The 22,350-nt window shown below is 37.5% G+C and overlaps 1 protein-coding gene across 2 annotated transcripts in view; it reads right to left on the bottom strand.

Moving 5' to 3' along the window:
• Window positions 1-22,350, bottom strand: part of slc38a4 (solute carrier family 38 member 4) — a 69,166-nt gene that overhangs the window by 28,009 nt on the left and 18,807 nt on the right. Inside the window, exons 1-9 of one of the 2 annotated variants that reach the window (XM_041780742.1) lie at window positions 18,351-18,477; window positions 10,504-10,711; window positions 8,701-8,797; window positions 7,518-7,633; window positions 5,218-5,291; window positions 4,119-4,211; window positions 1,817-1,898; window positions 1,648-1,730; window positions 861-919 (exon numbers count right to left, since the gene is read on the bottom strand). In XM_041780742.1, coding sequence (XP_041636676.1) covers window positions 861-919; window positions 1,648-1,730; window positions 1,817-1,898; window positions 4,119-4,211; window positions 5,218-5,291; window positions 7,518-7,633; window positions 8,701-8,797; window positions 10,504-10,628 — 729 coding nt within the window. In that variant the 5' untranslated portion in view covers window positions 10,629-10,711; window positions 18,351-18,477. Of the gene's footprint in view, window positions 1-860; window positions 920-1,647; window positions 1,731-1,816; window positions 1,899-4,118; window positions 4,212-5,217; window positions 5,292-7,517; window positions 7,634-8,700; window positions 8,798-10,503; window positions 10,712-18,350; window positions 18,478-22,350 lie in introns of those variants that run through there. The other variant, XM_041780741.1, reaches the window with a different exon arrangement.

The following is a 22,350-nucleotide window of genomic DNA, read 5'->3' as shown; positions in this document are numbered from 1 at the left end:
CAGTCACGTTAAAAGGGGTGAATACTTATGCAACCACTTTTTTTATATTACATATTTTTATTTAATTGGAATTACTTTGTAGAAATCTGTTTTCACTTTGACATTAAAGAGTTTTTTTTTGTAATTTTCTTTTGGTCAAAAAAGCTAAATCATATCAACCATTTATATTGTTTTTATTTCCTTTGATTGTCTTTATTTACACTATTGTGTTTCTCTGTTTTTATTGCTTGTACCTCTTGTTGTTTCCCATTGCCTGTTTACTTTTTCTTCCCCTTTATTTATATGTTTAACTGTGTCTGATTTTATTCTATTATGTCACTTTTCCCATTTTATTGCTTCTACCTTTCCTTTATTGTTTTCATCGCTCTTATTTGTCTGTGTCTAATTGTTTACATCCAGTTACACCTTTGGTCCTCTTGGTCTCAGCTGGGTTCCTATGTTGCCTGGCTTCCTATGAAATCATATGATGTCTCTCTTTTTTAAGGTGTCTTGTGATGTCTAGGTTCTAATGCGGTCATGTGGTTGTGTTTTTATTTGAGTTTTTCCACTGTGGGGTTTTGTTGATTTTGTTTTGGTGCCTTTGCTGTTGGTTTTGTTGCCGGGATATCAAAGAGTTTTCATTTTGCATTGAGGTTTGTCCAAAAAAAGTAGTAAGGATTACTACTTGGTGTTTGAATACCCAAAATGTATCAAAATCCTGGTAATGCATTGTTGAAACAGGGTAAAAGGCAATCTTTTACCCAAGATTGCCAATAAACCATGTCTCTCTCAGGACCAGGTCCACTTTTTTGCACAGTACTAGGTCCTTATCCAACAGTTTTCTCAATAATTTTAGATAGATCTAGTAAAACTGAACTCACCACACCAAGAAAGAAGACCATGCAGGAAAGGGAGAATCCGCTGGTGTAGCCAAGGTAGCCTAAAGAGATGACAGTCAGTTATAACATGACAGATCCTGATGTAATGCTATGTTTTAGTTTCTATTCTTGCTCTGCAGCATTTGACTCTGTTCTTTTTAATACTGGCATCATTTCAATCTGAAGTCTATTCTTAGTGTGGATCACATCGTGTTATAGGTCATAACCCAGTTCCTTAAATAGACCAAAGAAATTAAGCCAGAGCAAGAGTTCAGACATGAGATAAAGTGTGACAGAAGCCTCTAATGTCTGGAAGGAATGGTGACCCAGTTTAATACTCAACGAAAAGAGACTCAACTCATAGCTTTTGCTGATATTATCAAATAAAACTCAGATACTGAGGTTTTTAACTAGTTGATTTTTGGTCTTAAAGTCTTAATTACATAATCTGAGCAGTGGGCTCGGCATGCAGCTTCAATGGAGTTGAGCCAGCCAAGGGGGATCTGACTCATGCTCTCATAAATAGAGAGCTGGAGCTGACTAAAGGTCTGATGGCAGTGTTGCATTACACTAACTGCTAATTGCTGAAGCTGACTAAGAGCATGCTTAGTTTAACGTTTTGGTTTGGTGGAATTGATTGGAGACAGCTGCAAGAACACTGGTGTGAAATGCTGAACAAAATTGTCCTCTGAGGGTAGGAACTGACGTGGAACATTCCTCTTAAGACTCAATAATGTTCTCCAAGTACAGTTTATAAAGTTCAAAGCAGCTAACGTTTGAGAGTCCTTACCCAGGTTTTTAAGAAGGGACAAAGGCAGAATGATTCCAACTGATACAAACACAACCAGGTAGTTTCCATCCAGGTACCATTCACTGAAAACATAAAAAATAAGGTTACAACTGTTATATAATTAAGCTTGAAAGCATAAATATTTATCTCTAAAAGGATGCAAACTCACCCAGAGATTTTTTCTAAGCCCAAGAAGGCTCGGATCACTTCAGGGAGCTCATACTTGACAATGAAGAGGTAGCTTGACATAGCTGTAAAACAGAAAAGACATAAATAAGAAAAGATAAGAAATTGAAAGTTTTTCTTACTTTAAAATCCTGATCATAAGTAACACTGGTATACGAGCCTCAGTCTCTTTCAGGGCTTTCCAAGTGAAGGAGTTATCCTTTACGACAATTCTGTTGTATTATAGTATAAAATGTGAAATTTCTGTGCAGCTCTGTTGCTCTTTTACTACCAACTGTTTATGCCAAGGAGAGTTTGCACCTCTGCTAGATGTAATACAGTAATTAAAGAGCCTTTTCAACCAAACAGCACTTCACAAGTGTTATTTACTTATCAGTACACCTCAGTTTTCTTTACATGCAGGGTTCTGATCTAATTAAGAAGAAATGTAACCCATTTATGTGCCAAGGAACCATATAGGTCAACTTTCTCTAAAGCCTCCTACAACTCTCTGTGATAGAGTAGAACCAGTATGGTTTTTCTCAGCCAATCAGTGTTACAGAAAGTGACATCACAGCATATGACCAATCAGCAGTGGCCCAGAGCATCTCTTTTGGTCCCCCAAAAAATGGCCCAAGAATCATTACTGACCATGATAAGTTGATAAAACTCAAACAGTATAAAGGTGAATAGGAGTGCTTACTGCCATGACAGGTTTCTTTGCATAGGACTTTGGCGATTACAGCAATTTAGTGTCAAAAATGGGGGAACCATATTTGGACATACGCCCATTTAGGGGTGTGAAATGTTGTATAACTAAGGGCATTTTCTTCACAAATACTGCAAATCAGTATAATGCAGGATAATAGCACTCTGTAGTTAAGTTGGATGTTGCCATAAGTCTGTAAAAAATAGTGATCCAGTTGTAAATTTGACAAATTTATAGAATTTTTCAAGATATGAAAAGTACTTTAACATTTTTACAATATTTATATGGTTAATATCGTGTTTCATTTTTTTTACTGTGAGCCTTATTTCTGCTTAAATTAATTTCGACGTTTGATATTTTTTATCTTTTTACGATTACTGGTGGAATTATAAAGACAATAAGTGGTCTAACTAGTGAAATATAGTGGTTTAAGTCAGTTTTACAACAGTTTTATCAAAAATGGAATGGCATAAATCTGTTTTATTTTTATTGTGAGTCTGATCACTGCTTAAATTCACTTAGTAACTTAGTATGTATGTTTATTATAAGTCTGCTGTTGGAATTATAAAATAAACTGATGGCACCATCATTACTTACACAATATTCTGAAGCTAGTCATGTCCTGACTCTAAAAGAGGTCAGAAACTAAAGACAACATCACCATGTCTTGTAAAATTAATATTTTATGTTTCAATAACTTAAATAACTTAATTTATATGCACATAAATACTCATTAGATTCTACATTATTTTTCAATTACTGACACTTTATGGAACTTTTGGCAAGGAACCATATATGGTCACTTTCTTGGCCTTGATTTTCACCATGAAAATGACAACATATTGATAAATGACACAAGTTTAAAAAATACTGAGATGCCTACCAATAATGTTCTAGGGCTTAGATTTTGAATATTCAAGTATTTCAATGAGTATCCTATAAAGAAGTGATTCTCAACTGGAGGGTCAGGACCCAAAAGTAGACACATGAGGGTCATGAAGGTGTACCTGGAAAAAACTGCACCAAAAAGTCCATGAAACTTTTTTGAAAACATGCTTGTTTTGTCCTGTCTCTTTGATATGTTTATGTCTCTCTTGTGTCTGAGGTCTTAACTGTACTATTTTTCATTAAGTAAGTGTGATTGAGTGAAAAATATTAGAAACTTTGGTTGCAGTGTTTAACTGAGCAGCTGTTGGTGGGTCCTGAGGCTTGAACAATGTGAACCGCTGCTATAAAGGGTTACAAGTGGCACAAGAACAGGCTGCTTAGGTTGGTGTTGCTATGTATCTCAGCATGCAGTATCTCAGATGCCTGCAGTACACATGTATGTAAGTGAATTCTCAACCATGTCAGGGCTTGTGCATGCATAAAAATGGCGAATGCTCTTGTGGTCATGACGGCCCATCTCAGCGCTTTATACTAGTAAGTCTGCTGCACCAATGACTTTTAAGATGAATAATAAGTATTCACAGTGTGTCTTATACACTGGATTTTACCAAATTTATTTCTCATACAGTTTAGAACTGATCAATAATTTAAGAAAACCACATAAACAGACAAGATAAATTTAAAAAACCCACAAAAAAGTCATGCTTACCTCCAATATTCTGCAGAATAATTGATCCAAATGCTGCGATTTTGCCAGGCCAACCAAATGCTCTCTCTCCCAGCTTTTCATAGATGAGAGATCCTGTCAGATAAGAGACGTGATGCACGATTAGTAAACAGCACTGATACTACAGAATGAAGAGTCCATAAAACATGCATAAAAAATTGGAAAGTACATTTTTTTCTTCAGATACTTTTGTTTTTCATTCTTTCAAATCAAGTAATGCCCTTGTTAAATAATGATTAAAATAATGTGAGTCATCAAGACTTATAAAAATAAATAATTAGGAATGAAATATGACTAACTACAGAAAAGACAGTGGAACAGTGCATATAAAAAGCAGAAATTCTTTGTATTCCTTCAGTTGGTGCTATTTTTTGTATATTGCTAATTCATGAATATAGTGGTCATTGAAAATAAAACCCCTTAAGAAGGATGGTAGAGTCTGTTAGCAATTGTTGAGAAATATAATGTTAAACTGCCACAAGATTTAATCACATATAACCTGTATGTATGTATAAGAACAACAATGACCACTAGGTGGGTGCATCAGTACAGAAATCTCTTAGTCTGATATTTTTCCAGTTTGATTGTGCATTGGTTCAAGCCCTTTTCCTAACATCTGTGCTTGTTTTTACAAGAAAGTATGAAAAAGGTGGTAAATTTCTGTCAAAATGAATACCAATTTGAATTGCTTTCCTTTTAACTTGAATTACAAATATGACTGACTAAGTAGTCTGATATATCTGAGTAAGGAAACATATCTTCAACAGCATTTATGAACAGACCTTTGAATAAACTATCCAGTAACTATGATATCATTATTTTAGTTGCCTTGCACCACGCCAGATCTTTACTACCCCACAATGAGGAGCAAAATTTGAGAACTAAGACAACTGGTCTCAAACCCCTTTAAAAAAATCACTTTTACATACATGTTCTTGGGGCACCAGCCAAAGGTGTCAGAACAGTGAAGTTAAACCACATTTTATGAGAAAAATAACAAAAAATTGAAGGCTTTTAACACCAAGTTTTCAAAAATGTACATTGTTTTTCCTCCCTGAAAATTAGAAAATTAAATAACAACCTCCTTCTTTAGCTGTCATGAGGAGCAGATGCACTGAATACAGGGAGAGGATGGCCACACCGATGAGAAGGATTCTGCACAGAGGGAGAGCAGTGGTCAGATATCAATGCAACGATGGAGAAAACTGTCATCAGAAATAATAAACATTGATAGGTAGTGAGCTTTGGTGTTTTTTTGATCATTTGAAACTAAAGAATATAAAAGATGTGTGGAAAAAAGACAAGAAAAGTCAAGATGGCCATGTTGACCAGTGGATGAGATGAGAAGAGGGAAGATTCAGCAAAAAATACATTTCATGTTTGATGTGGCAGCTTTGAATTATTTCTCTGCCCAAAAATAGCTGCAGCTGCTGGGCATGTGCGTGAGTTCTGTTATTGAGTGTTTGAAGGGAAGGTTGTTGAAGGAGACATGTGACTATTTTGTGGTTCTAGCATGACCTGTGCCATGTAACATCAACGCTATGACAAGGCATCTGCCTGTTGCATTCTTAAGATAACATGAAGTTTGTCTACACAGCGACACTGGAAAAGAGCGGGACTTTTAAAGTGTACACACATAATTTCACGCAGTTCATTTTTATTTGAGGCAAAGATTACTTTTGCATCTCTAGTTTGATTTTTCAGTGACACCTTTACTTTCTTTTATGCTTATAAAGTGCCATGCAGCAGAGATTGTAGACAGCAGGGGGTGGGTGTAGGGTGACACTGAGGGTGCTGAATGTTGGTAGTCACCCATGAATGCTGCTAATGCGTAGTCTATGTACCAGACAGACAGAGCTGAGTGATAGATGCCAGAGGAACTCAGGGGACAGGGGGCAAGAGGTCAAACATTTCTCTGGCAGAGCGGCTCTCAGTTCAAAGTGGTAATGCGACTATTTGATTAAATTTGGCTCACACATTCACGGACCCCCTGTAACACTGGGACATAAAAACACCAGTCTAATTTGTCAAATTCTTCCATTCAGGAACGAGTACCTGCAAAAATTGATCATAATTCTTAGTAGTTACTCTTCTTGTTTGGTGCCAACAGATCAAAGTAACACCCTAAATTTAGCTGGTGGACATTTAGTCCTCAAATGACCCTAGCAATGTAAATGTAGCGGTAGCATGATAATATTAGCTTTTAGCTAAAATTAGCATGCATGTACAGCTATGTCAGGGTGAGCACAATGTTTTTAGGACAAGCGTATAATGGATGTTTTTGGGCCTTAACTCTACATTATAAAGCTAAACAAACATTAGCATGTTGGCGTTATTGTAAGAGCATGGATTAGCATTTAGCAGCCATACTGTGCTGAATGCAAGCTCACAGAGCAACTACCTGTTCTTCTCCTTGTTCAGTGCTAATTGATAAAAGTAAATCTCTGATGTAAGCATCTAGAGTTAAAACAGATCAGCGGGCATGGCTGAAGTCTTTTATATTACGATCATCCCCTTTTATTCACGTATATGCTGCCTGGGCTACTACTGTTCTCAGGAGTGAATGTCAATGGGTCGCCAAAGCAGAAAGTTCTGTAGCCAAAGCTTATTTAGCTTTATGTCAGTGAGAGCTCTATCCATAATTCAGATATACATTAGTCTATAAACCTTTAAGAGTTTTCAAGCCTTTTGTTGTGGTACAAACATCAGACATGAGTTTATGATCTGTACTTGACTGAATAAAAGATGCATGTCTTAATTAGTAAGGCCATTATACTAGGAGATTGCAAAGGCAATTTTAAAGTGTACGGCATTCACTTGAGAAATACAAATCTCTTCTGTGTTTTGTTTACTAAATAACTGGGCCATTAATCTTGGTATGTAGTTTATCAACTTTTAAAGCATGATAAACAGACTGTCCTGTTTTATCATCATCATGGAAAGAGGTTTTCACTCATCACCTGTTCTGTATCTGTGACCTAATTTACACGTCATGGCGTTCTTTCAAACAGGTTCCACCCAGTATGATGCAACTCTACTCAACATTTTCTTCACCCTTGCAGTGAAGTTGTTTGCAGAGTGCAGTGCACTTGCTTCATTTTTGAGCAGTCTTCCATGACTTGAGCTTTTGCAAAAATTTTATCATTAATTAAACTTTAACAGACATTTATTTGATTGTGATTGTGCAACTGAAACCCTAGCAAAGCTAATATTGGTAGTAAGTTTTGACAGGTCAAAAGCCCTGAGAACAAATATGCTCTGTGTGTAATAAATCCCAAAGTAAAAGTTGTGACAGAGTCCTGCCTGTCCTGTCCTGTATTTTCTTTCACACACCCTGAAATGCACGTGGATCACGATGGTTTCTCCTGCAGCAGTACTTACGTAAAGAGAACAATGCCAGTGTTAGCCATGGCGTAGGACAGGCCCAGGATGCCACTGCCCATGATGGCATTGCTCAAGTTGAATACGGACATCCCGAAGGAAGTGTGACCGGGATGCTGTACAGAGAGAAAAAACAGAGGAAGGAAGATAAATTGACCAAACTCCCTTTCACCTAAAATGTACAGATAACTGTGATCTGAAATGTATCTGCTGTAGGTTCTCCCTTGCATTGCAAACATCTGGCAGTGTGCAGCAAACCAAAAACACCCCAGTTTCTATTTAAAGTACTTGCACAAGCTATAACTAAGGAGTTAAAGAAGTGTAGAAAAAGTAATGCATTCAAATACTGTCCATATTGTTAATTTAAATAAAATGGCATCATTCCATCCTTAAATAATCCTTACTGCAGCTCACAAGCTCCATCATGTGGCAGGACTGCCAAATACACTCTTCTAAATATAGGGCGCTGGTGACTAAGACAAAACATTAATTCAAATACTTTCTGAGACATCACTTACAAAGTCTGAATACCATGACTGTTTATTTATTTTGCAAATATTACTCAATCAGCTTGTGTAACTTAGTCCACATCACATATTGTTATTACATAATGTCCAATAGTATTTTTAAATGAACTTTATGATCATATCTGACTGAAAATAATCTACTTGTATCAGCTAAACGCCTCTCTTTTGAGTTGTTTTTTTTTGTCAGGGGTGGTAAGATAAAGAAGGTCTTTGTTGGTACGACAGGCAGTGAGTGTTTATGGAGGGGGAGAAGGCTCAAGGATGCCGGGGCTCATTGTCCACCCTCCCTGAGGCGACATGGGAGGACTTGATGAAACATCTGTGAAGGGAGTTTCCCACTTGACGACTCATGTAATGTTTTTACACCTCATCACTCTACATAGCTGTGTCTTAAGGGGCCATGCGGTAGGGCATCAGCATTGTCACTACCCAGAGCTTTTATGTACAGATTCTTGGTCTTTAGAAGAAGGCGGTGCTTATGGGTTATGTAACTAATCAGCAGCACGTAAGAGAGTGACTGAGATTAGGGGTCTCTTCACTGAGTGTTTATCCTTCCATTAGAGCATTAGTATCTTGTATTTATCTAAAAAACAAACCCAGTGTGCTTTATAACCTTTTACTCTAGCTCACAGTAATTTGTTTTTAAGTCCACTTACATATTCTTCATGGTATTCCTCAAATTTCTTCTTCTTCATCATCCCGTTTGCCAGGAACTTCTGGCTTTCTCCATCATCGTTGTCGTCAAGAAACTGACTGTAAAGACAAAAACACAGCAATAAGTTTTAAATTACATTCAGAGGATGAAAGGAACAACAAAGAACTAGAGTATAAACCCTAAAAAGTGAATGGAAATTAGGACAAAGAACTGAAACAATGCCAAAACTATTCTAGGAAGTTTCTTAGAGTTCAGGCTTTTGTCCCATTTCAAATATTTATTTTCCAGTTTAACAAAACAGAAAACATCCCAGTCTCATTGTATGAAAGCCTGAAACATTTATGCATTTTACCTTTTCTATTTCCCCATAACAAGTACATTTTAGTCATTTTCTCTTGATCTTATCATCCTGTTATCCCAGAATAATGCTGGTCGTTTCATAATGATGACAAAACTATTCCTCTAGTTCTTGCAATGTCTGAAATCACCTAGGGCTAATCAAATTCAAAATTACAAACTGATAGCTGAATTTTGATTGCCAACAACAATAAACAGCCTTTTTTCCCAGTATGTTTAAAATTCAATCAGTATATAATCCATACTGTCCATACTGATGATGGGAAACAATTCTTATCTAATGCCCAATCGCACAGGACTAGTATTACCTAGGGACCTGTGGTAATTTGTTATAATCATGCAAGAAGTCTGTGTTTTAATCCTGTGTGAAAGGAACATGTCTGTGATTTGTGGGGTAAAATTTCCAGGTCAAACTGCCTACCATATATCAGTGCACACATAGGTCCACTGGTAATGCTAATCCCATGCGAATCAGCATCTCTGTAATTTAAGGTAGTCGTGCATTTTTATAGTCAGTGCTGCTTTTCGTTTGCATTTTTATCCAAAAAAAATAGACTGTTAGAGTTTAGACACATAAAGGTTATAAATGGTGCTTCTCTTCCAGTTGGTTTTAGCTTATGTGTAAAAACGGCTTTATTTTACTTACTTATTTAAATTGTACTGTCCAAATGTATATGCTGCTTTCTTGGTATGCACAGCGCTTCTGTCCCTTTCCCTTAAGTTTTTCAATGCAAGTGCCTGATCTTATACCAGCTTTAATTAGCCTTGCATCTTATGCATAACACAGTTTACAATTTGTAATGTGTAAATCTTCATTTCCACAGCCATGAAGAAACCCCTCTTTGCACAGGAGGCACTTGGTGCTTGGCGTTGGCTTTAATGAGTTAGGAAATATTGGCATACAGGATATAAGCAAAAATCCAACATCATGCATCCCTCATGTTTACAATAAAATAAGGTAGAAAAGTTTTTAAAGAAGCATTGCTAGTCTCTTAGCTTGTGGCAGCATATAAGCCATGATAAGAAAAAGAGCCATGGAAATGATGTATGGGCAAGAGTCTGATTGGTTGTTGTCAATGAAGACATACTGATATCGCACCTATGGTTGCCAAAAGTTAATGCAAGTTTAATGCAAGGAAAAAGCTGCTCAAGTCACTGTGCTTTAGCCGTTAGCCCCCCTAACAAACGCTGTTTGCATGCATATAATTAACCCAGTTAATGTGTGAAGACAGGTTGAATGTGTTTGCTAAGTAAGCATTGACTCTTCAGGGCTAAGTGGGTTATAAGATGTGCTCCATTCTCTGGCATAAATTAAAGCCTCAACTGCAGAAATGAAGATGACTATTGAGTTTGTCTTGTGTAAAAATGAGCTGTGTTGAAATCGAACTACCATGGTATATAATGTTGGGCAGTGCTATCTCTTAACCTTGACTTCACATTTGCTGACCTGTCGATGGTTGCTTTCTCAGAGTCGATTGGCTCCGTGTAGCGGTCATCCAGGCTGTCCGTGCTGTCGTCATCGGCCTCTGTGGAGACTTTCCTCAGCTCCATGCGATCCACGACTCCTGGCATGGTGGCGTTCAGTAATGTGAGAGACAAGGACGCTTTTTTCAGGCTTTACAGAGTTTAAAGGAATTCTTCAAGACCTTTGTTGCCTGTAAAAAAAAACCAGAGGAAACATTAGCGGTAAGTTTCAGTGACTCAGATGTTTTTGAAGTTGTCTATTTTGGTCTGAAACGACAGTGGTGACTTCCCAAAGTATTCAAATTTCACTAAATGTCAAGTTCACCGTTGGAATGCACATTTCCAGCCAGGAACATGTATTGTCTGGCCTTATCTGCCTCTATGGAGCCTTTCAGCCTTCATGAAGAACACTTCAGAGACATGGGGCCCTCCAGCCAGCAAACCAGTCCATCCCATTTCCTGGAACTTAGGGACTATTTGTCATGTTGCCTTGAAGAGGAAAGCTGATACAACATTGGCGCCAATGTTAGCTTTATGGCCATTGTCCGTTTTACACCAGCTTGATTTATGGTCTCAACATCAGTCTTTGATTCCAACCACTTTAAAATACAGTAATCATTAAAATAACACTGATGCCACATTTGAGACAATTTTGAATTATGACAACCAGTGTTGGCATACATAGAGGTTGACGACTTAAGTCAACAAACCCTGAAAGCAGGTCAAGGATGCATCGAGTTCATGAGGCCTCCTGACTGCCTCCATCAACAGACTGCCTCGTTCATATCTAGTTCGTTTACTCAGCCTCACCCACTGACATTGAAGTAAAAACCAACAGTGGTGCATGGGGAAACAAGCTTACATATTCCATCAGTGGCAATCATCACTGAGTTAAGAGCTAAGACACTGGAAAAGATATTTCAATGCCACAAATAGCCATATTTGTTCATCGCTTTTTCATAGTGTGGAAGGAAAGATCCCAGGCATCATTCACTGACAAACAATACAATAAAAACAACATGTATAAACCACAGCAGAGCATAAAATCACTACAACAGCGCCATATAAGAAAACTATGGGGTTAATACGTAACTCTGAAATGCAGCCCACATAGTTTTAAAATGCAAAGTTTAAAGAACAAAATCTCAAATGAGGAAACACCAAGAACCCAACTCTTTTCTTGCACTAATTTGGTAGAATTGCCCATATTGTGTTACACAATGGTGTCTTTAATGTGTTATACAGTGAAACAGACCCACTGTCCTCATATTAGAACTTTTTTTTCTAAAACTACTTGTTCAGATAGAATTTTTAGATATCATACTTACCAGGTCCTAGTAATGCCAAATAAATAGGAGATATCAAAAATGCACAACAGTCTAAAGTCTAAAATAAAGAGAAACCACTGACATTTGGCTCTGTCTTTTCTGCCAGTAGGTGTATTTATGTCAAAATGACTAAGCCAGGCCAGCTACTACCTCTATTCAGTCTTTATGCAACAGACCTTTGACATTTTTCAGGTTTGCATGCTGAGATTAGCATGTCATGTAAAGACTCAAAGTAGTCTGAATGTATGCACTCTTTAAATTTTGTAAATCCCTAAATGGCTGCCCCTGAAATCCTCGCAAGTTTGTTGTAACACAAAGTGAGACTTTCCCTGCTGGAAGTGGCACTTTTTGCCTCTACAGGTAACGCAATATACTCACAAAATCAACAAAAAAGTGGCGAACGTAGTGACGAACAGAAATTCTGCTAAAGCAGTTTTGCAGATCACAGAATATAAGCACTATCACCCTCTTGCTTGAGGGGATTATACTCTTCTTCATGTAGCTGACATACTGGGCATACATGTAGGCTACCAAGGTAAATTCAAGGTCAAGTCTCTCACACATGCTTTAGGAGTGTGTAAATAGGTAAGATCACTGTTAGGTTTATGATTCATTTAAGAGTATGAGAAACTCTTCCTGCAGCGATGGAGGTGTAATTTACTGACCAACAACAGTGGTGGTTATATGTTCTCCCCTGTGCTCTGCCTTGTGCGTATGTTCTGGCGTATGAAGGAAAAAGGCAGAATGATATCCACTGTGTGGTTGTTTATGTTATGTCTCCAGGAGGGGAGAAAATCTCTCCTCTGGAGCACGACTACTGAGAAAATCCAAAACACAAGGCAGCAGAAATAAAACATGCCCTTGGCAATGTTGTTTGTACACACATCTAGCATTTATGGAGGAACACTACCATTCATTTGGAGTCGTGTTTACTTTCAGCTCTCTTTAAGCCCTGTTTCACTAAGCCCAACCTTTGAAAAATTTCTACAGCTACCTACTTACTGTCTGACAGCCACAGTGCAGGTAGAAGAGCATAATTTTAGTGTGCCACATCTCAAAAAAGGAGCATTGTATGCTGCTGTTTCAACACTTTCTTCATCTTCTTACAACACGACTACATCATAAACACTCACTGCACTCAACATAAGAAATAATCCAGTTTACTAAACATTTTTATGCAAATGAGCCATTTAAAATCTATGGTAACACTTTATTTTAATGGACCCCAATAACCTAGGAATTCCACTGTAAGAGGTCAACTAGCTAGTAATTTCTCAAGAATACAGGGGGAATTGCATTGTAATAAGTTGGCATTTTTACCAGTTTTATATATTGTATATTAAGGAAGTATTTACCACATGATAATATATTAATTATGAACTAATTTCTAATAACATTGTGGGCATTCTCTGGAAATTTTGTGGTATTTTAACCCAGCCCTCTACCCTAACCCAAAAATTACTTTGAAGTGATTCAGGAAGGACTCATTTTAATTGAGTTGGCCAAAAAAAACAAATTTTTCAAGCAAGTTGTATAGAAAATCATCATCTTATTTCTAAGAGATAACTTGGTAAGACACCACCTAATGACAAGAGAATTACAACAATATTACGTGGGTTAGGGTGAGATTTTGAGGGTCCGGGGAAAATACTAACTTCTCAACCAGAGAATCGCCACAATATTACAAGGAATTGTTTAATAATTAATACATCACCACTAGCAATGCTTCCTTCATTTTATCAAGTTACTTGGTAAAAGGCCAACTTATTACCAGGCAGTTACTACCTTATTCTTGAGAAATTGCTAGATAGTAAGAGCCCACTAAATAAAGTGTTACCCAATAGATTTCACTTCTTAATGTTTTAGCATCAAGCTAACCTCAGGTGTACAGTTCATCAGCTCTTAGAATTTTTTTGTTCTTTAAATAATTTTAGATGACTTTTAAGTAGTTATTTTCTACAGAATGCAAAACCAGTTTTATAGCTGGTATATCTGGAGTAAATATCAGTGCAAAGCTTCATGTCCACCAATTGAATTAATTCACTTTTTTCAGCTTTTATCTTCGAATACCAATTATCCTGAATTAACAAATTAACAAAATTTAAATTACACCTCACATTTTTTATCACATATTGTGTCTGATGTGCAGATATGTTGTAGTTTCACGGTTTAACTGTTGTTGAAATGACTGGCGACATCAGGACTTACAGTATGAGTGACTTTGCCAAACACAATGAACAGTGGTGGCTTTTAAATTTTACTCTGTGACTCCACACATGCTTTCTCAGTAATATTTGTGTCTCAGAAAACAAAGCGTGTGCAGTTAGGAGGGGCTGGAGTAAAGGTACTGGTGGGAGCTGATCCTGATGTAGCATGTTATTTCACAGCAGGATCTTTGCGTCACAATGTTTACAGTGAACATGCCACTATCCAGGTAGAGAAAAATTTCCATTAGCTGCAAAATCTTCAGCTACAAACCAAGCCAAAGGTGTCAAAACTCTCCACCCTCATGCAGTTTCACTCACAAGACAAAAACTTCCTTTAAACATGATCTAAGTCATCGATACGCTGTCTTTTGGCCTGTGATCCCACTCTTCGGAAGTAAAACCCGACTTCTTTGAGCCAACAGAGATTAAGAGGCTACATCACCGTCAAAACCACATCACACACACCAATACACCCGAATCTCTGTGTGTCGCTGTCTGCTCTGTGGCGAGAGTGAAACGAAGAATGGTTTTCACTTTTCATCGCCAAGAGGATTAACCTGTCTGACTTTGTTAACTTCACCAGCTCCCTAGTTTAATGCTGCCGTTGCTACAGCCATAACACAGAAGCACACACGTATGGCAGCGCGCCACCAAGGACACACAAAGCTTTGATGTGGTATTAGAGCTGGGGAATATATCGAGATTTTAGGATACAGTGATAGATTTTCAATTTACAAAACAGGTTAGGCAATATCACTAATATCAGTGTAGTTTATACTTGATGAGAAAGACAGTAAAAATACCATCAATAAGCTTAAGAACCACCACATCATCTATTTGAAATATTTGCTCTGGATGGGGAATTACAACTTTATTTATAGTATTTAATCCAGGATTTTTGTTGATAGAACAAAATAGAATCTTAGCAAAGTCTGTGGCAACCATTCATTATTGATTTGCAAAGCCCAACATACCAAACAAACCAAAATACGCAAACATAAGTTGTGTATCGGTTTTCATGTAATATCACCCTGTCCTACGTGGTTTCATACTAAAAGATCTAGCAGCTCACACTACATCACTAATCAATGCAGGAAAGCAAATTCAGGACAAACTTTTGTTTGGAGCTTTCTCTGCTTGCCTCTAGGAAGAAACTAGCAAAAAAATTAGCAAGCGACCATTCAGTCGTACAGTCAGCCTGCTGTGACCATTTGCATTCTAAATAAAAACCAGTTCTCACGAAAGCTGAAATGCTAACGCAACGGCTAGACACAAATGTAAAATCACATTACAGAGGCCAAGTGAGCACTGCACTCCAACGACCAAGTCACTGATCACTTACGTAAGTGGTCGGAGCATTTAGATGCCATTGTCTGCTCTAAGTGTCCTGGGATTTGTTCACACCTGAGTTTTCTGCTGCCCATTGTGATGCTAAGTGTGAGTCAGAACAGCCACAAGAAGTTCAACTTCTGCAGCCATTTCACTGAAGCAATGGCACAAGGCTATTCAACTCCTCCAGGAAATTTCATGAAATTTCTTCATTTAAACTTCTTTTAGCTCTTTAAAATCAGTGTTAAAAAGATACCAAAAACTGTACATTTGGAATGTGTTTTGTAGGAGAACTGGTACTCTTTTTTCCAGAGAGCCTTAGTAGATAAATGTATGGAAAAAACTTTAGTTTAACTGTGAATTAGGGCTATTTTTCCCAGGAAAACTGCATTTTTTTCAATCTCATACACTTATACTTAATATTTTTGAATTTATTCATGCAACATATGCCATAATTCACATAACCCTGAACCATAGGCACAAATCGTCATGCATCTCCTCAGAATGTAATGTGCCTGAAAAACAAGGCAGGCTACAAGCCCTGTGATTGGTCCACTAGGTAGCACTGGGGGACTGCCAGTGTCTGAGAATGTCTTCGTGTGTACTCTTGAGTGAGATAAAGGACCACAGATAGTTCATACAAGTGGTCAAATCTACAGCCAGCATCCAAAAATGTCAGACACACATTTTCATATTCATGCCTCTCACTGGCCAAATGAGTGCAAAAATTCCAGTCATCTCCCTCTGCTGAACCAGCGGTCATACTTTCCATCTCCTCTGACGATATTTCTGCAGCAATCAACTGCTGCAAAAATATTTATCAGATCCAACCACGGTAGAATATGCACGGTTTCAGCTGCCAGGGTTCATCTTGCACAAACAACTGAGAAATGTGGCGAGTGCACCAGGAAATGGCAGAAAAATCACACTGCTGATTAGGGCAGAACAATTTGGAAAAATAATCAAATTGCAATTTTTCCTCCAAGATTGTTATTTAATATGTGATTATATTTCAAGTTCCTCATCTATTGCATTTCTCAACAAACAAGCAATAAATCAGTCCATATTAGAGTGACGACAGTATTTGGTAGATGAAGGCTGAACATTTCTGTGAAAGTATCTCACTGCAATTATTTTGGCTCCATGCAAACTGGATACAATTTGTTAGGCAATAATTTTTTCTCATTTTTTAAAAGTCAAGTATATACGAAAACAAGAAAAGTACAACTTTTACCAACTATTGTAGAAAAAAAATTGTATAACATCTTGGCCACAAGAAATGCATCAAACTAGAATTTTGTGAAACATTTCAGGCCATTTGAAAGTTGCAGCAATGCAACCTAATATTAATTGTGATCAACTGCCTGGCCCTTTGCTGAGTAGTGTTTGGGCAAAGCATTGCAGAGACACGGAAACACAGACACACTAGTATGTAGTGCTGTAAACACTGTAGGTCACTTATATGCAGATTTGACGTAGAAGGACAAACCAGGCCTAGGAACCAGGATTCCACATGTTTGAGTCGTTCTCTGGTTGCTTGATGTATACTTTTGCAATGACTCAATGCAGAAGCCTATGTACTAGCCCAAAATGCACTGACTCAAAACTGTTAATACGCATTGAAATGATGCATACTGCAAGCCTGCGATTGGCCCACTGGGTAGCATCATATTTCCCGCATTTACAACATTCCAGCGCTAATGCTTCTTCTTTTCTTCTTTGCAATACTTTTTGTAGAGTCTACCTCTGCTTAATATTTATCAGCTCAAAAACCAGTCTCTGTCGCCATGGTTTACCGTACAAAAATAAGTGGAGAATGTGGCAGAAAAAGAAACCAGTGATATAAAAAGCACAATCGCACTACCAACTAGCATTCAGTCTGAGTATTCCCAGGCTATGAAAACACACCAGCGCATAAATATTTTATGCTCATGATTAGCATGGATTCAATGCTAGAGTACAAAACAAGCTTGAAAGCTACTTTATTTTGTAATAATTTTCATTCTTTGTGCTCAAGGCTGCACGTCTTGTCTATTTTCTGACCCCATCTTGATATGCAAGTGTAGCAGTCTTGGAAAAAGATACCCAGTTTTATTTGAAGTAGCCAGCATCAATTTTATTTAACTTTGCATTAGAAGAATATGAATAAAGGCAATTGCCATGTCAAAATCCACCTTAATCTCTGCTAAAATGGACGATACAAACGTGTACAAACGTGCAAAGCGACTAGTCTGCTTTGCAAACATGGGTCAAAAGAGAATTAGAAGGATTTTCACAACCAACATAAAAACAGGAAAAGTTGAAATAAGAAAACAGGAAAAGCCCAACTTTTTTGTGATTGGACTTTTTGCTGTTTGCAGTTTTGTCAGGTATCCCACAACAGCACACCAAAAGTACTTAACTTCATCACGAATACATAACGTTTAGAACCACAATCTTAAAAAAAGTTGTAGTTAAAGTTTTGAATTGATTTCTTACTTTCTTTCTTGCTGTTTCTTTTCAAAACAGTCCAGTGTTACATAATGTATCAAACATTGAATCAGGCACTAAAAAGAACAAAAAGAGGCTCAGACATGCAAGTAATTTCTGCATTTTCTAAAGTTAAAGACCATTTTCAAACTTGATTTCCAACACATCAGTCTTAAACCCTTCATGGTTACACTCTACATCCTTCATCCAAACAAAGTCTTGCATCAGCCACCACCTGAGAGAGAAATTCCTTCTAGCACGGCCAAGAGCAGAAACTCACTCTACTTGACTTGTGACTGAATAAGAAACTGTGTGTTCCTCTAACACACCCTGCAGCTGCTTGCAAACTGAAGTCAAGAGAAGGCTTTTGCATCAAAAACTTCACCTATTTCTTTTTTGACAATCCCTTTAGCAGATTTAATTTTAGGTTCATATTTTTTTTCTTGTCCTGCATAAATTTAAATAACAGCTTCTATGCAGAGAAAGCATGTACTTACTTTATCTAGAGTTCCTTAAAGGTGTTCCAGGTTTTGTTCCAGGATTGCCTGTCCCTTATATTCTTTTGGAATGTTTGTGTTTATAGTGAGATAGAGATGATGGACAAGTGAGTGGCTGAGAAGCTGAAGCTCTTTTGTAACTCAGGTGAGAAAGCAGGCTTTTAAAAGGGACGAGGGAGGGCCTCTGGCAACCAATGAGGATGGGCATGGTTCACTAAGATCCCACCTTCTTTGAGCATGGTCATAAGCACCCTTGTAACTCTCCCAATACATACACAGAAAATCAGGCACAAACACACATCTGAGGCAACACTAGTGACCGTGAAGGCCAAAGCAGTACATGGTAGGGCCGGACAACATGAGGAGTTCTAACTATTTTCAAATGAGATAAAGGGTAAAATCAAATTGTGAATATCAATACAGTTTATATTGATTTAAAATGATTGTTCACAGTAGGAAACACTAACACGTAAATACTTATTGATCCAAAGATGATCTCTATGAAATGTTCAGTCTGAATGTCTGATTGATTGTCGTCTTTGGCAACAAAAACACAAGTCCTAGACATCTAATATCAGGAAACTTTGATTATTTCAAAAAAGAATCAAATTCTTGCACACGGTCTAAATTGCAAAAATATGTTGGCAACATCTGAAGAAATTGGGCGGAAATGGTAAAAAGCAGGGCAAACCATCAATTCTCACCAGTTGCTTTCTCTTTTCAAAATATTGCCTGCAATTAATTACATTACAAAAATTGCACAAATACATTAACAACATTTGGAATTGCAGTTGGAACTGGTAAAAGCGAGGGTTTGCACTTTTTGCAAGTTTCATTCACTTCTATTAATATTGCCAAATCTACTTGTGCGATTCCTTTGATTATCAAATAAAGAAATATGAATATGTTGGCAAATTGTGTAAAAATTGGACAAAACTGGTAAACTCCCATTTCTTGCCATTTGCTTTCATTTTCCAAAACACTGCGAGCACACTTGTGCAATTTTAATTACATATAAAAAAACTGCAGGAAAAATCCTGCACATCATCTTAATTGCACAAATACATTGACAACATTTGGAAGGGTGGGTTGAAATAGCAACAAGTGAGGGCTTACACTTATAAATAGGACAGAACTGGTAAGCAACATGGCAGACCCTCCCTTCTTGCCAGTTGCTCCGACCTTTCAAAATTGCGAGCTTATTTGTGCAATTTATTACATTACAAAAACTGCACAAATACATTGCCAACATTTGGGATTGCAGGTGGAACTGGTGACAAGCGAGGGTTTGGTCTTCTTGGAAGTTCCATTCACTTTTATTAATATTGCCAAATCTATTTGTGCATTTTCTTTGGTTATCAAATAAAGAAAAAAAACTCTTACCCACTGTCTTCATTGCAAAAATATGTTGCCAACTTTTGTAAAAAATTGGTCAGAACAGCTACACCCTCACTTCTCGCCACTTGCTTTCACTTTCCAAAACATTGCCAGCATTCTTGTACAATTTTAATCACATATAAAGAATTGCAGTAAAATTTCTGCACATGATGTGCAGGAATTTTACTTAATTGCACAAATACATTGACAACATTTGGAAGGGGGGGGTGTTAAAATGGCAAAAAGCAAGGGTTTACACTTATAAATAGGACAGAACTGGTAAGCAGCATGGAAAACCCTCCCTTCTTGCCAGTTGCTCTGACTTTTCAAATTGCCAGCATATTTGTGCATTTTTATTACTTACCAAAATTGCTGGCAAACTTCTGCCCATTGTCCAAAATGCACAAATACATTGATGCAAAGGAGCAAGTGCATGCACTTCAAGTTTCAACCACTTTTACAAATGTCATGAATGTATCTGTACATTTTTTTAAATATCAAAAATTGCAGGCAAATTCCAGAACAATGTCTAAACTGCACAAATACATTGGCAATATTTGGAATAGTTGGGGGAGCAGAACTGCTAAGAAGTAGGGATCCCCACCAATTCTGCCCACTTTTAAAATGCTGCCAACATATATGTGCATTTTTCTCAAATCATCAGATATTACAGATAGACTCCTGTACACTGTCTAATTGTACAAATCTGTTGGCAACTTTCAGAACAGTGAGTGGAAATGGCAAAACACAAGGGTTTCTTCCACTCCTAGCCAGTTCCTCCAACTATTCCAAGTATTGCCAATGTATCTGCCCGCAATTTTTGAAAACTAAATAAAGACAAACTCTAAACCCTCACTCCTTGTGGTTAATCCACTTTTAAATGTTGCCAACGTATTTGTGCAACTGATATGATGATCCTGTTCTTTTAGAAACAAAGTGCATGAAGATTCTTGATATTCTGCACTTATTGATACCAATTATCATTAAAATAATGGTGACTATTTTAAGCCTCAAATTACAGAGGGGTTGCCAATGTTTTTTGTACAATTTAGACAGCATGTATGCAAAATTGCCCAATATTGGGTTTCTAGGACTTCATTTCTTGTTGCTGTGGTCTCAAACAGGTTAGATATTTTTAGTCTTTTTTCATAAAGTCATATCAAAAGTTCTGATTTTGGTATTATGTTGGCCATTTCTTATTTCTTTACAGAAAAATCAAGATATATTTGATAGTGTTTAGTACAAAATACTGAGATTGGATTTTTGGTCCATAATGCCTGGCTCTAGTAAACATAGAAGAGATGTGACTTGGAGTTTTCTCAGAACTAAGAAAATTTAAACTTTAAAAGACTATAACAAACAACGTAAACCCTAAATTCATACGGCTATAAATAAAAACATATAAAGTAGAAAGATATATCTATTATTGGTGGAAAAAGGTGAAAAGAAACCAGTAATTTCAACTGTACCATTTCCCCCTTAGACTGATGTCATAGTTCACCAGTGCTACTAAATACTGCATGCTGACCCTATGTGCCCCAGCAGACTGATCACACACTCCCATCTCCCACGTTTAAAACAACATTTTCTATTGTCACTCATTGTACTCCCTCCTCTGTACCAACAAAAGCACATGCACTACTGTTTGCACATGCAGCTCCACACATGCAGATGTTCAGGAGAGTCTGTGGGCAACTGTCAGTGGTTCCACAAGGAGGCTGTGCCGCTGGCTGACCAATCAGAGGACAGCCTCGGGGATGTCGCTGTGCCCAAGGTCTACTCGTGTCAGGGATGAGTCTTTATCTGTCTACTTCGAAATGCTCTCTAAGTGGAGGAACACAAGCATGCAGCATGTGAGCAACAAAGACCTTTTTTTTCACAAATCAGCTGCTGAGAAGTTCTGAATGGTTAACATGACTCTGAAATCTTTTGGTAATGTTTTTAAAGCTCCTGTGAGATTTTAAATCAGTAAAATTGATTATTTCTGTTAAATCATTTTAAATGACTGAAACCAGTGCATCAGGAAAAGTGTCATTTCCCACAAATGTCCATGATGTTCACACTCTGGTAGTTTGTCATAAGTCCAAGTTATGGCTGATAATCTTATTTACTGTGGAAAAATTGTTTTTTTTTTCTTCTAGAACCAGACTGTTAGGCTCCATATCCATCCATCCATCCATTTTCTATATCACTTATCCCGTTGGGGGTTGTGGGGGGGCTGGAACCTATCCCAGCTGTCACTGGGCGAGAGGTTGGGTACACCCTGGACTGGTCGTCAGTCCATCGCAGGGCTGACATATAGAGATAGACAATGAGGCACGCCCACACTCACACCTACAGCCAATTTAGAGTAGGCTCCATATCATGTGTCCCATAGATATTTTGTATATTTTTTGTATCTGTTAAAAGTTTCAAAAAGTGCCTCAGAAGCATTACAGCAGACTTAAATGAGACATTCTTATTTTCATCTCATAATATCAGAGAAAGAAAAAGATTTTTTAGATCTTTAGATAGCATCATTAAACCACAGGGTATTTAACCCTTTATTGGGCAAGGAACCATATACAGTGATTTCAGTCAACTTCCTTCACGGCCTCCCCCAACTCTCTGTGATACAGCAGAA

This window comes from Cheilinus undulatus, linkage group 23, assembly GCF_018320785.1.
Source record: "Cheilinus undulatus linkage group 23, ASM1832078v1, whole genome shotgun sequence".
NCBI lineage: Eukaryota > Metazoa > Chordata > Actinopteri > Labriformes > Labridae > Cheilinus > Cheilinus undulatus.
The sequence above is the reverse complement of the archived record's forward strand: the minus strand, read 5'-3'. Positions and strand labels throughout refer to the sequence as shown.